The following is a 15,582-nucleotide window of genomic DNA, read 5'->3' as shown; positions in this document are numbered from 1 at the left end:
ACCATCAGTTTAGATGTTCAAAAAGCTGTACTAAGAAAATAGCTTCTTTGAGCTTGATTATATGAAGAGAAACACATTTAGCCAGGATCAAGAAGGTGAGTGCTCCTTCCCTCCCTCCCTTCATTTTGTCTAACTGCAAGAAGTGCAGAGGATGCAGAGCCTCTTGGAGTTTTTAGGCTGCCCTCAGTCATGGACCTTTAGCCAGTGCTGCATTTATTTCTTTTTAAGAATGTATTTATTTTTATTACTGTGTGTGGGCATGGCAGAAGGTGACTTAGTTGAGGCCATTCCTTCCTTCCACCTTTACATTGATTGATTCCAGGGGACAGACTCAGGCTGCTAGGCTTTTGGGACAAGAGCCATGACTTCTGAGCCATCTCACTGGCTCCTTATCCATTCTCTATCCAAGTGAATCACTACAGAAAAATGTAGTTTGGGATAGGGTTCCTGGTGATCTTACCCCTAACTTCCCAAATTCCAAGCAAGTGCTTTACTGACCGGCCTTCAGAAAAATGCAGCCCATTCCGAAATGGCTCAACCTTAGTCCTGTGGTTTTGAGTGACTGGGTTTTCTTGAAGAGGACTAAGCAGTGCTCATTTACCATTTATCATTTACACTACTAAAGATAAAAAGGCCACACATCTCCAACCCCTTCCTTCCAACTCTATAGTTTTTGATCTTCAGTGTCTGTTAGAATCACATGGGAGATTCTTTTTTGTTTGTTTTGTTTTTTTCAAGATAGGATTATCTCTGTGTAGCCCTAGCTATCCCGGAACTCACTCTGTAGACTAGGCTGACTTTTTGAACTCATAGAGATCCACCTGCCTCTGCCTCCTGAGTACTGGGATTAAGGAGCATTCCACCACTACTCTGCACATGGAAGAGTCTTAAAACACAAATTACTGGGTTCTGCCCTTAGAAGCATAGACTTAGTGCTTGAGTCAAGGAGGACTTGATGCTTTACATTGCTGGGAAGCTCCCGGGTCTCTTGGTAGCCAGCTGTGGACGGAACACTAAAGAAGCTAAGCATCCTTGAGGGCATGTAGAGGCAGAACTCTTGTCCCGTGAGCGCCTAGTGCTCAATAACAGGCTATGTGGTATGCTGGTGCTAGAAACCTGCATATGTTGGTGATTAGGAACTAGGGGGTCAAGGGGCTCAGGGTTGAGGGGAGTCTAGAGAGACACAAAGAGTAAAGAATAGTGAAGAGCAGAGCAAAGCCTTCAAGTGTGAGGTAGAATCCCACATGGACCTCACTGTGTTGGGATGTGGTTGCTTTATGGAGTCTGATGCTTGCGGTGCTAACAAGAGCTATACTTGAAACTGATGGAGAAGGCCTGACTGTCTTCTTGTGTTTCCCTCTGTGCTAAACAGCAAAGATGAACTTGTGACCTTTCAACTTTCATAACAACTCATTTTCCTTGACAATGTGTATTCATTGCTAGATGGGGAGATCTTTTGGGGGGGGGCAATTGGGGCATAGTGATAAATTATGTCAGCGAAATAGCTGCATCTCTTTTACCAACATGGTTGGATTCTAAGTTGGACATAATAGGATATGTTCTCTACAGACCAAATGCATGAGTTTTGCCAAGTTCACATGGAAACATGAAGGCAGAAAACAATACAACTTCAGTCCTATTTCCAATTGTTTACATTCCATTATAAATATATCATTTCAATTTTAAAATACCAAAGCTTGCCATCCATAGGCAGATTATACTGCCAGTTTCTGAGATTATCAGGATTCTTCTTTCTCCTTTGGTCACTAACAAAACAATGCCCAAATCCAGTTTCTTTTGTAGTTCTGGGGCTTGGACCTAGGGCATCATGAACACTAGCCTAGTGCTGTATCGCTGAGCTGTATCCCCAGCCCTGTGAGTCTGTTTTTAAATATCATTTAATTGAAGTAAGACAAAAATATGAGTTGTGATTCCTCTTTCTAAGAAATGTCAATCATTAGATATAATATGAAGATTTTAAAATGCTCCTATGACACCAATATTCAGGACATATTTTAGAGTAAACATTTTAATAAACAGCAGCATAAAATAATCAGTGTTTAATATCATCTCTGGTGGTGAAATACAAACGCGTATATCCTGGATATAAAATAGTGTTTTGGTCATTACAAGTCCATGCTTGTCTAGTTGGAATGCCCACAAAAACAAATAAAACATTAAGCGATACAGTGATTAAACGCATGCAGTGAGGCTAAAGGAAGGATATGGTAATGTGAGCTACCTGAACATTGTCATTATATAGGTGAAGAAAATCTACACTGAGTTAAAAACAAGCAAAGGAAATAAGGAAACAGACCAGGTATAAAAATGCAGATATATTTTCACTTCCGTGATACAAACCATTAACAGTTTTTGTGCAGAGAGAAAAAAAAAATAACCTGACAATAAACTCACCTTACAAAAAAACATTGTCAACAAAGCGAAAGAGATTTTTGTTCAGCTTGTGGAAAAGGCGACCTTTTAATACAAAAGAGGCTGCATGCGGCAGCACCACAGAGCTGTCTTAATACATTACAACAAGTGGTTTTGAGATTCCGTTTGCTCACCTTAATGGCTTCCGTTATTATAAAAAAGACTTAAAAATAAATGTTATAGTTCTTTATAAAAAACTAAGTTGAATTATTTTTTTAACCATAATAATGACTTTCCAGAGAAGGTATCTTACTGGCTCATGGAGTGCTAGTCCCCCTTTGAGGGACTCCGTGAAAACTCAGATTCACTGAGACTCTGTTTACTCAAAATAAATATTCTTGGAAAACAATTGATTGTCATATGATATATAGAATTGTAGTTTGAAGCGTCATCATTAAATAGTTGCATAGCAACAAAAGGATACAAATCTTCTCCTCTACTCCACTTCAAGAAATGTTACATAGAATCAGCTTATTCATGCCACAAAATAGGTCTAAATTTAGTGCTCAGTAAATCTGAATATAGCCAACTCTTTTGAGTTCACAGTACCTATAAGTTCATGCTTGTTTGGGAAAACCTAGGCACATTTTGGTAGACAGATTTCCTTTATCCCTTATGTAAATTCTACCTTTAAAAGCAGAAACATCAGGATCTTCCTAACTCTTATATTCCCCTCATGAAATATTTCTAGGACTTATTGTGCATCTTATACATCTCTATAGCTTTCAAATAAAAGCAAGATGTGTTGACATTTTTTTTACTTAGAATAAAGGAGTTATTTTTTTTAACAAAAGAAAAGTCAAATCAAAAATTCCTTTCTGTGGATGCTCACAGTCAGCTATTGGATGGAACACAGGGCCCCCAATGGAGGAGCTAGAGAAAGTACCCAAGGAGCTGAAGGGGTCTGCAACCCTATAGATGGAACAACAATATGAACTAACCAGTACCCCCCAGGGCTCGTGTCTCTAGCTGCATATGTAGCAGAAGATGGCGTATTCAGCCATCATTGGGAAGAGAGGCCCCTTGGTCTTGCAAACTTTATATGCCCCATAGAGGGGAACGCCAGGGTCAAGAAGTGGGAGTTAGTGGGTAGGGGAGCAGGGTGGGGGTGGGGAGGGTATAGGGGACATTCAGGATAGCATTTGAAATGTAAATGAAGAAAATATCTAATAAAATAATAAAAAAAAAAGAAAAAAATTTCTTTCTATGTAGAACTTGAATTTTCCAAAGATTCTGACCATGGTAAAAGGTAATTGACAAGTAAAGGCCAGGATGAGCACACTTGATGTCACCCCCCCCTAACGAAGGCAAGAAGGACCAAGTTAAGGAATTTGGAATTTTGTAATCTTTGAACAAACTCAGCATGTCTTTTAGACATTTGCTTTGCGAAATAGGGTATTTTGTCTTTGGGTTTCAGCTAGCCCCATGAGTAAAGTATTACAGTTCTTGGGGCTGGAATTTAATTGGTCTCCAGGCAAAGCACAAAGTGAGAGTTTGAATTTACTAACCTCTGGTAGCATCACAGGGTTTCCTCCTGCTCATTGCCTTCCTGCCAACAGTAAGCACTCCTGAGACCTGGGCTGACTTGTAAACAAGCTAAGGGCATGGCATGTGTGTGGTTATGCTTGCCTCTAGCATCACGAGTTTGCAGCATGAATGGTCGGGGGAAGCTCCTATGGAGGCTGACTAAAGGAGCAGTGACACAACCCTAGTTCTTCTCCCATGATCCGGGCTGAGGGACCATTTTCCTGACTGTACCTCCTCGGGTGCCTCATTCCTAAAGCAATAACCTAAACGGTGATGTACAACCATTTCTAGCATCCAAATCTACCTTCTCTTGGGCCTGTGTAAACATATTGTGGAAAAAGGGACTGTGGAAAAGGCCTTTGTGAGAAGAGTAAGGTCACACAGGGATGCTCTACACCATCCCCGAGAAACCTGGCTACTGAGAGGACATCCGTGGGCGTGACTCATCTGTATGGCTCATTTCTATCTGAGATTGAAAATGTAGCCTAAAGTTCCCTCTGTAGTACTAAACACCACTTCCATTCAAACATGCCTAGAGTCTAAGTTGAATCAAGATAGTTCCTGAACATCTGTCCTGAAGTAGAGACAGCAGGTAGACAAATGCTACAGTCTATACATTTTGGGGGTAGATCAGTCATGGTGACCAAAGGCAGAGGGAGCACCATTTGACTTCCTTTTTTGGTTTGCTATTTAATTACTATGTTCTGTTCCTCTTCATTGGTTTTGCAGTTTTCAGTCCTTGAAATAAATGGTCTGTTCCCGACAATATATCATACACCCAGATGGAGTGTAAATCCCACCACAATGCGTTATATTTCCTGGCTGGTGTCTTCCCGGTAAGACACAGTTAAACTTCACAGAAGATACTGGTTGCAATGTCTGCTAAATGAGAACCTTCAATAAAAACATTTGAATATAAATCTTTTCTGCCACCTTCTAGTTTTTCCGGGATAGTGTATTTACAAAAGTCACACATTTTTACACTTCTGCAGAAATCATAGATTCGGTGTGCCCATGGATATTGGAGTCCCCAAGCAAAGATGATTGTTTTGAGTCTATTTTGTAGGGTTTTTGAGATTTGTTGCCAAAAACAGTGATGCCCATTCCACCAGGGTGATTTGGAATTGACATGTGGGGTAGCAAAGGAACGTTTGCTTCCTGATTGGATCCTGATGAAGGCAAGCTGGCCACATGGCCAGTGCTGGTCGATCCGCTGGCGCTGCTTGGGGACCGACTCTTTGGAGGTGGGCAGTGCTGAATCACCCTGGGTGGCCCTGCAGGCTGGTAGTGGGCAGCTGGAAAGGCTGCATAGCCAGGAGGTATTGGGTATCCATTGATGGGGATGAAGCGCTGGTTCTGAGGTATCGCTGGGCCAATGAAACCAGCGATCTGACCCTGGGGTGTAATTCCTTGGCTCGGGAACATGTAGTTGGGAAATCGGGGATTGCTGAGGTTACTCACAGGACTGGCACTGAGGGAGGTGGTCTGCGTGGTGGCATTTCCACCCGAGGGGGTGGTAGAGCTGGTATGACTTGAGAGCCCCTCCCAGGATCGAAGCCGGACGTGGATGTCTTTAAAGCGTGGTCTCCTGGAAGGAATCTCATTCCAGCACTCGGTCATGAGGCTGTACATTCGCGGCGGGCAGTCTTCAGAACATGGTAAGAGCTGCCGCTTCCGCACCATTTCAATCACTTCCTGATTACTAAACCCATAATATGGCTGGAGTCCAAAGCTGAAAATCTCCCACAACACAACCCCGAAAGACCAGATATCGGAATCAGAGGAGAATTTGCCGTACATGATGGCCTCAGGGGGCATCCAGCGGATGGGCAGTGAAGACTTACTCTGCACCCTATAGTAATCAGCAGAGTAAATTTCTCTGGAAAGCCCGAGATCCGAGATCTTTACATGCAGTTGCTCTCCAATTAAAATGTTGCGAGCTGCAAGGTCCTTGTGCACAAAGAAGTGACTAGACAGGTACTCCATGCCAGCTGCGATCTGAATTGCGATGTGTAAGAAATCGCCATGGTCCAGGCTGGATTTGACCGTCCCGTCTTCATCACTGCTACAGCCGACATCAGAATGCGGGGATCTCATGATGAGGAACTCGTGGAGATCGCCCTGGTTCATATACTCAAAGAGCATACACACAGGTTGTTCCTGGGTGACGGCACCGAGGAGACATACAATATTGGGATGGTGTAGTTCAGCCATGAGAGAGGCTTCCTGTTGAAATTCTGTCCACTGCTGGGGGTTGTTATAGTCTTTCAAGGTTTTGATAGCCACCAGCTGTGCATGGTCCATTCCTGGGAGGTAGAGATGGCCCTTATAGATTTTTCCAAAGGTACATTCACCCAATTCTTCCATGAAACGCACAGCGGAAAGAGGCAGCTCTTTAGCCTTGCTCTGTAAGAAAGGGAGAGTGTGGGTTAAAACCCTTAAAGCAAGACATATTGACACTGAAAGGGAGGGTGGCATACATCAAAGATGAACAGATGGGATACTTGTGCTGAAGGTAATGGTACCATGCTGTCATTCTCTGCAGAACAAGGCTTGTTATATAGTCCTGTCTATTATAGGACTGAAATGACTCAAGTATCTCCCCGGAGGAGACTGAGTTTAATAACTGTTGAAGAAGCTGGGTGTGGTAGCAAAACAAAACAAAACAAAACAAAGCAATCCAAGAAAAATGAAACCAAAAAAACAAAACAAACAAAAAAACAGAACAAAAATCCCCAAAGACCAAACAAACACGTAAACAGAATAGGGAGGGGAGGGGACATGGAGCCAGACATGGTAGCATTTACCTGCAGTCCTAGCATTAAGAAAGCAGAGGTGCAGCTCTCGGGAGTTTGATAGGAGCCTGGGCCAAACCCCAGTCTCAAAGCTGGGAGTGTCACTCAAGGGTTAAGAGTGTTTTCATTTGTAAGACCCTAAATTCAATTCCTAGCCCCCCAAAAGTGTGTTTGGGGGGATGGATGTGGCTACTAAATAGAATATTCTAAAGCTATGGAAAAAACCAAGAGAGCTTTCTATGTAGAGACACAGGATGGCCTCTAAAATCCCACTGCTTGTAGTTCAACAGCAGAAGCAAAGTGGCTAAAATGCCATGCATGGCCTTTGTGTAAAAGAGAGGAAACAGAGAGAGCCTGTCTGGGTTTCCTTGCACATGCATAAGGAAATTTAGAAAGCTGTTAAAAGGAGGCTCAGAACAGCACAGGCTACCAGCGAGGATCTAAGCAGGAATCTGAAAGGAAGGCGTGCCGGTAGAGGCTTTTCATCTCATGTGCCTTTATACTTTAAAATTTTGGGACTAGATTCCGGAACATTAATTAGCAGGATATTTAAATTTAAGACCTTGGGTTAATCTTTCCATCTGACTAATCAGGGATTTCTTTTCTGCTACTCTAGGTCTGCCTACTGTTTGGTTTACATGGTCTACATCAGTGGTTCCTAGCCTGATGCTACCACCCATTAATAACAGTTCCTCCTGTAATGGTGACCCTCAGCTATAACGTTGTTTCTGTTGCTACTTCGTATCTGCAATTTTGCTACTGTTAATGAATCATAATGTAAATATTTGTGTTTTCTGATGGTCTTAGGTGACCCCTGTGAATGGGCCTTTGTACAACTAAAGGAGTGGCAGCCTACAGGTTGAGAACCATTGATATAACAGGTGGAAAGTAATTTTTGCTACTGAGCAGTGTCTTGGCTCCTAAGACCATCAGAAATATGTTTTCTCATGGTTGAGAACCACTGGTTTGGATTCTTTCTTTCTGTTTTCTTTTTTCTTTTTTTTGGGTCTGTCGATTAAATCTAGGGCCTCATGCATGCTAAACACACTAACACACACTAACACACACTAACACACACTAACACCTTGCTCCATCCACAGCCTTTAGCCCTTTATTTTTTTTTAAAAAAAAAAAGTGTTCTAGCAATCTTTTGTTAGACTTTCTATGTTCTTGTATAGTCCTTGAGCTTCTTTTAAAAAGTTTTTTTTTTTCAAGTTGGTGTAGAATAATTTGCATCTTGGCTGCACCTGAGATGTTGAGTTGCCAGCTTACAGACTGCTCCTCTCTCTAGGATATGTGGCTGGAGGCGGAGATTGGGGTGGGGGCAGAGAGAAGAGCAGGCCAAATTTCTGGGAAAAGGAAGGAAAGGGATGACCAGGACCATGGCAATGGCCTGGCCAATCACCCTCCCTACCCCCCCCCGCCCCATCTGCACCCACCCTTTGGAGCTGCCCCTCCACTCCCCTCCCTCCAAGTTAAGCAAATTCCTTCTCTCCCATTCACCTTTGCAAGAACTCTGTTCTGTTATTTCATAAGTGAAGAAGGGTTAAAGAAGAAATAGAATCTGTCCAGGACAGCCATTCTGAAGCTTTGTCCAGCAAGGCCAGGCAGAGTGGTGGCCTGGGAGACTGAGCAGGTCTCTGAGACTTATTGGGAGTTGGGAACAATAGCCTGTACTCTAGGGTGTTGCAAACAGTTCTTTCTTTCTACTCATACACATACAAGGCTACATTTTGACCCAGTTGTATCTTGTCATATCTCATCAGCAGAGGTAAGCCAGGCAGGCATGCAGCTAAGTGTATCTTCTTTAACTTACCGAAGGGAGGGTTTACTAGAGTCTCCCTAAACCAGCTTGTGAGTGTTTGTTCTGGGAAGGAGTAGGGTGATCCCTAAACTGGCCGAGTTCAGCAACACTTTCCTTCTGAACACCTGTGTGGCAGCTAGCCGAGAAAATGGCCAGAAACAGCCACTCTAAGCTTGGTTTCAGGGGAGTCATTTACGCAGCGATTTGCATTTTTAAAAATGCTCAAATTACTTGGTACAAATGAATCTTAACTACGGACCCATTTTCAAATTTTACATAAATCCTAAACTAGTTAAAAAATCATAAAACCCCTTAAAAGAAGCCGTCAGTAGACTGCTCGGAGATGGCAGGAAATTAGCTGTATTGTTAAGGAACAGATGGTTTATATTATACAAACCCTTTAGGCTAAACTTGTTTAGGTCTGGCATATTGTAAATTATATTTTAGTAATGAAAGTGAAATGACCTCGGCTTGACCTCAAGTGGGGTTTGTCTGTTTGAACCAATGCAGTGGAAAACTATGAAAGAAAATGAAGTCATAAAGTTTTGGCAGTTCAATTTTGGCTCATTTCAAGTTAAGGGGTTATAAATCTGTTTAGTTTTTGTTTGACAAGTATTTGTCATACAGGGATGTACAAAATGTAAAGAAGTGTAAAATACACACGAGGCACAGTGCCAAAGTAAACTAAGTACAAAGGCACCCTGGAAAGAACAGGGTCCTGGACTCCAATCTCTCCATCACTCCCTCCATTAGTTAAATGACAAGATGGGCTGCGTTTATTATATGCTGTAAGGCAATTAAGTACCTTAAAACCGAAACAGGCTTTCAGTTTAAATGTTAACATTTTTACTTCTCAAAGTAAACACACATCTGCCCCAGTTCAGCTTTAAAAATTATATAATTTTTGGTGGAGGGGGAGGGGAAAAGTTGATGCAGAAGTTGATACATTGACCAGGGTCTGATAGGGCTTCTTCCCCCAGTCATTTATAGAGAGCCACTGGACTGTGGTGGAAATGAGCTCTTTGCAGACAAGAAAGAGAAGAGCATTTAAGTCTGGTACGTATCTGGTCGAGGTCTGGCTAAGACGCAGATCCTGAGACCATTAATGATGGTGGTGACCTTTTGACTGAAGGATAAGCAATAAGTAGGGGTGTCCCCTTTCCTGTCTCTTAATGTGTGATAGGGAACTGGTGAGCCCTGGACAGAGTTTTAAAGCTATTTTTCATATAGAGATGGGCAAGAGTCGTCCCAGTGACTATATCTTTCTACCTTGGGGAAGTTTCACCTCAGGTGAGAATCTGACTGAAATGGTGCTTCAGGCAGGGCATAGGTGACTAGATTACCCTAAGAAGTGAGGTAAGAGTCTACGTGGTCCTCTCCATCTACAGTGAGAAGCTCGTTTTGAGACTTGGCACTTCTCTGCCCTAGACAGAACTACAGTGTAGCATGGGAGCAGAAGGCATCCTGGAACAGGAAGGGGGCTCCAAGAGTGGGTACTAATGGACAGCTGAAGTTCATATCCACTGCTTACACCCTGCAGCTTCTCTCTGCAACCTCTGCCTTCCCTGTTGCCCAAAGCAAAGCCCCTTCTCGTGCTTTGCTGACCAGGCCAACTGCCACCCCGTGGTGCCTTGTTGTTTTGTTTGTTTTGTTGGGAAGCAGATTGTACCTAACCCCAAGCACTTGCAAGGGCAGAGGTTGCCACACTGTGTCATTTGTGCTTGCCCATCTTAGGAGTGATGAAACTGTCTCTGGCCCTACCAAAACGAGAGGTGCAGTTTTGGTAGTGGGATGTAGGAAGAGGGCATTACCCTCTTTGGCAGCAGCCTTCTCTGAGATCTCCTTGCCTTGGAGACAGGTTCCTTTCTGACTCTCAGGTACGAACCAGCACGTCTCCACAAGGCAGGCATAAGATCTGCCTAGACAGTGCATGTGTTAGAGCAATTCTGACCCAAGCAAGGTGCATAAAAAGATACTTCGGAAAGTTACTGACCAGTGAATAGCTCCTGGCTCATGCTCTGTACTGTACTTATATTAATATTCCTTGTGGTATTAGTGAGATTCAAGGTTATTGATATAGTTGAGCTATGCCTTCAATATAAACCCAGTCACTTAGGATGCATTTTATTGACTGGTTATATCTTGCCACAAAACTGCTCTAGTTTACATTAATATAATGAATCCTAATACTCCTAATAGATACTAATACTAATAGATACTAATACTCTCCAATAGCCAGAGTTTACATAGTGACTTGTGTGTGAGAGGAAACATAGCCCTATATTAATGTCATAATCTCAGCCTATAGAAGTTACATATTGCATTCTAGTCATGTGCTAAACATCAAGAGGGTAATAATGGCTGACGAGGCTCCAGGGGCTGAGTAGTTGGCTAGTGGAGTCTCAGTTCAGACTTCAGACATCCTTTGCCAATTACTCCACCATGCTTCCTTGTCTTTCTGTCTTCAGTGCCTTTTTCCAAAACTGGATCTAATCCTTATCATAGTACTGTAGGTAGGGCTCATCCTGTGCTTTCTCCATTTCATGAATGATACAGTAAGACTCTCAGAAATTAGCACAGCCCTTACATGATGGAGCTAAAATTCAAACCCAGGTAAGTCTGACCCCAAAGTTCGAGCACTTTTCTGGAAAAGGGTGATAGAAATTTTCCTTTGATGCCTGAAAGGGTCTCCATCTTTAAACCATGGCGACTACTGGCAGGCAAATGGAATGTTCAACGCTGAAGAATGTTCTGGTCTATGAACACAACCTTATCCAGTGGTGTTCTGTTGATTACTGGGTACGTGAACAAGAACCTAGGGTTAGCACCTTGGACTGAATGAGCACAAGATTCTGGGGGAACATTTAAATGGGAGGTGCCTTAGCAAGTGTACTCTGCTTACCGTCAGAGCCTACCTTCTTTCCCGCATGTTTTCTTGGTTCTTAGGTAAACAATGTTAGGTTTGTGAAACAGTTAACTCCACTCATAAAACAGATATGACTACATCCTAAAAGCTCGGATGCCAGCCTTTGGGAAGAATACGGATAGTTTCAAAGACTACAGATGAACTAAGGGCTTCTGGCTAATGCAATCCAATTCACATTAGATCTGTATCTCTCTGAAAGGGACTTAACTTAAACATCTTTCTTTTCTCTACAGTGTAACTGTCTAATCATGTAAGTATTTGTAGGTGACTGGTATTGATTCGGGGGGAGTTTCTTTAGAATACTCATGGTAAAACTTCTTTTCTACTCAGAAATGCAACAAACAGATATCAGTATTTTCTTTTTTAAGAACAGGGATGCGTGTATGTGTGTATATGCATGAGGGCATATGAGTGCAGATACTTGTGTTCAGAAGAGGATGTATAATCCTCTGGTTTGGAGTTGCAGGAAGCTATGAACTACATAATGTAGATGCAAGAGACTGAAGCTATGAACTACATACTATAGATGCAAGAGCAGTACACACCCCTAACTACCACACCACTCTGCAGCCCCTGCTTTTGATTTCCAGTCACTAATTTAATTAGTGATCTCCAGTTACTAATTTTGACACCAGATTGATCACTCTGTGGTCCTATGGGCTCATGGGTGTCAACAAACATGAAAATTAAGACAGTGGAGGAAAAGAGGAAGTCTTTGGACCCTAGACACATAGAGAGCTGGCTTGGAGGTTTGGCTTTTCCTGCTGGCTGTGGGACTTCGGGAAAATTCTAATCTCAAGCTTCATTTTTTTTTTATCCACCCATACTTAGACTCAAATGAGAGTTTCTTCCCAAGGAAGTTATGCAAAGTTTGTGGAAACACCACAGTCACACCTCAGTGAGGAAGTACACCAGTCAGTCCTTTCATGATCCCTGTTGACAGGGCTCATTCCTCTGAAACAGTTTCTGACCAAGGCTCTCTCAGCAGAGATGGAGATGAGGGGGTGGACGCCCTAATGCATTCTGGGAGGGAGGCAGGAATTTATACCGCCCGGATGGACACTAGAAAAACCACAGCTGTCCGAAGAGTTAGGTCTATGTCTTAACTCAGATTCTGTTGCCTCGCTTTCTTCCCAGTTGTGCTGGGGGCTTGCTTCGTCTTTTTGTTTTCTTCTAAACCCACATTGCCCTATTCAGAGCAGCTGGCTTCAGACAAGTTTGTAGTTATCACTGGAACCAAAAATAATAGGAATTTCTAGCTACTTCTACCTGCAAGGAGCCAGACACACTACCTCAAAGTGTCAGAAACGTTCTTAAGTACTATTTTTATCTTTCCTTCACAGGTGAGAAAATAAAGGTTCAGAGGAGTGTTGAGTAAGTGATTTAAGATCTCATGCCAGTAGATAATGGAGCCAAGATCTGTAATCCAATCTTTCTACCTCTTAAATCCCAGCTCTTTGAAGACTGTCATGCTACCTCCTAGCAATACACTGGGTTTGTGTGTGTGTGTGTGTGTGTGTGTGTGTGTATGTATCTAGAACGGTTAGGCCCAGACCATGGGAGCTCTGGGGCACCAGATGAACATTAGAGCTTGAGATTGGTCCTTCCAAGTTGGTAAATTGTTTTATCCAGGGGCAGCTACAGGCCCACCAGAGAATGGAATGAGACAGAGAAAATAGAAAATCGATGTTTCCCCAAGGGAAGTGAAGAAAGAGAAATGGAAGCAAGGAGACAGGAGAAAAGGCAAGGGGAAAGGATCTTAAGGTGTGGTTAAGGCTGCCAGAAGCATCTGTGACATTCAAGAGGATGGGGACTTGGACGGGATACTGCATTAAGTCACACCATCAGTGGGACCCAGAAGCTGTCTCAATAGGATGGTGAGACTAGGTGGGAAGACATTGGATGCTCTGGAACTAGAGTTACCAGTGGTTATGAGATGCCATGTGGATGCTAGGAATCAAAGCCCGTTCCTCTGTAAGAGCAGCCTATACTCTGTGAGTGCTGACCCATTTCTCCGCCCCTGACTGGGAAAGTTATCAAGAACAGTTTCTTGCCAAATAATGTGGCACCTGGAGAGGACAGGTGTTCAAAAACGGCAGCCAGACCACAGGAGGGCTTTGAAAACCTAGCAAAAGAGATGGGTCCAAATATATAGACACTAAATCTCAGTCAATTCAGCCACTACCTTGGCAGAAGAACAAAGACAGAAGTGTGTCCTGGAAGTTAAAAAAAAAAAAAAATGGAGCAGCTGGCAAGAGATGGGGTGGTGGTGGGGGGAGAGTGATGGGGAAGTGGGTGAACTCATCTGTGACTTCCAGCTTCAGAAAGCCCGGCAGCTCCTGCTCTCCCATCAGGCAGGAGCTGGAGGGGTTTGACCCTGGAGCTACTTGGACTTGGGCTGAGACCTGCCTAGGCCCACCCTCCTCCTGTGCCAGTCTTAATCTCCCCAACTCCCAGCCTCTCCGCTGCCTGCCTAGATAACCTCGGGCAGGAGAGGAGGCGGGATGTCCTCTGTCCCTGCTGAGGAACTTATTCTGGTCTCTCTCTCTCTCTCTCTCTCTCTCTCTCTCTCTCTCTCTCTCTCTCTNTCTCTCTCTCTCTCTCTCTCTCTCTCTCTCTCTCTCTCTCTCTCTGTGTGTGGATGGTCTGTTTTTGAGGATGAGAGGAGGGCTTAGGGAAGTGGAGGCAGAGGGAGAGAATCAGAGAGAAGTCGCTTTCTAGGTTCCTCATTTTCTACAGTACTCTACCAAACCAAAGAACCAAAGAAATAAAACAACCGAAACTCCCATAGACTATAGCATCCATAAATACAGGAGAACCTTGTTTACTTGGGGTACCGCTTAAAATAACGTTAAAAAAATTCATCAGCTCAAAATCTTTTGCTTGGGGGGGGGGGGGAAGGAAACTGAGAAAACCTGGCCCTTCTCTCAGGCTCTGCATGATGAGAGGGTGGCCCCAGGGAAAATGTCCCATCGCCTCCTGTCTGCCCATGATTCTGCTAAGCCAGTCTGTCACCTGAGGCTGCTTACTATCTTCAGGGACAGGGGGGGAGGGGGGATCAGTTTATAACCTCCAGGAGAAGTCTCTCCTTAACCCAAACACTGAGGGAGGAGGTGTCAGCAGTTCCATCAATGAAGAGAGATGGAAACAGTTTCCACCCTGAAAGGCACATTCAGGTGGATAATAAGAATCCTGGGGAGTCCTGGTTTTTTTTTTAATAGGACAAGGAAAAATTTGAAGAAGGTCAGGGCAGACCAGCATTGACCCCTCATCCCTTTTCACCCCTGGCTCCAAATACCCTCTCTGTCTGGCTCTGCCAGTGGCTCATGGCTTTCCCCTTCCTTCTTATGTGTGTCCCTTCCTCTCAGATTTTTAAAGGCACATGGAGTATTTATGTGGCAGTGACTTTCAAATGAAGTCTTAGAGATCGTTTGCCTTTAGGAATTTTCCCTTTGTGCTTCTTTCAGTAAAGGCACTTGGTAAGAACCAAAAACAAACAACTTCAAAACCCAGAGCCAAATCAGGAGCAACATAGCACTATTTTGTCGCTTCTTTCCCCCTCCCCCAACACAGTCCAGTACTTGAGCCAGCCCTACTTCCTGGCTTGGTCCAGAAGAGCTTGTGAGCCTTTTGGTGGCTAAATTCCAAATCCTGTATTGGAGACATCCCCACACCGGGAAATTTTGCAAGGAACACATCAAAAATTAGTCAGACACAATGAAAACAACGTCTGCCCCATCGACTCCATGCCAATATCTCTTACATTTGTCTCTTTGATCATGGAGGGCGGACATTCTACATGTTTCTCCTGGTGCTGGGTTACATCATTTTTAACTCTGGCTTCTTCAAGCTTTCGGAGAAGTTACAGGTGCCCCTGGCTACCAGCATCGACTGGCCAAGTGTCCCCACTAATCCTTCCTTCCCACTTTTATGAACAAATTACTTTGCAAAAACTTTATGAGCTGGTGAGACCAAGTGTTTAGAGTTGGAAAACCTTTTATTCACATTTTATACCCACAGATTATTGAGCCTTTGATATTGACTGTGATGTTTTACTGGGGTTTTTTGGGGGGAGGAGGGGGTGTCTAGGTTTCCAT

At 43.5% G+C, this 15,582-nt stretch overlaps 1 protein-coding gene across 1 annotated transcript in view; it reads right to left on the bottom strand.

The window, feature by feature from the left end:
• Positions 1-3,615: 3,615 nt before the first annotated feature.
• Ror1 (receptor tyrosine kinase like orphan receptor 1) overlaps positions 3,616-15,582 on the bottom strand; it is a 346,999-nt gene continuing 335,032 nt past the window's right edge. The window contains exon 9 of the mRNA XM_021200163.2: positions 3,616-6,366. Within this exon, the coding sequence (XP_021055822.1) occupies positions 4,939-6,366 (1,428 nt within the window). The 3' untranslated portion in view covers positions 3,616-4,938. The remainder of the gene's footprint in view (positions 6,367-15,582) is intronic.

Source organism: Mus pahari, chromosome 6, assembly GCF_900095145.1.
Source record: "Mus pahari chromosome 6, PAHARI_EIJ_v1.1, whole genome shotgun sequence".
Taxonomy (NCBI): domain Eukaryota; kingdom Metazoa; phylum Chordata; class Mammalia; order Rodentia; family Muridae; genus Mus; species Mus pahari.
This window is presented reverse-complemented; position numbering and strand designations above follow the sequence as displayed.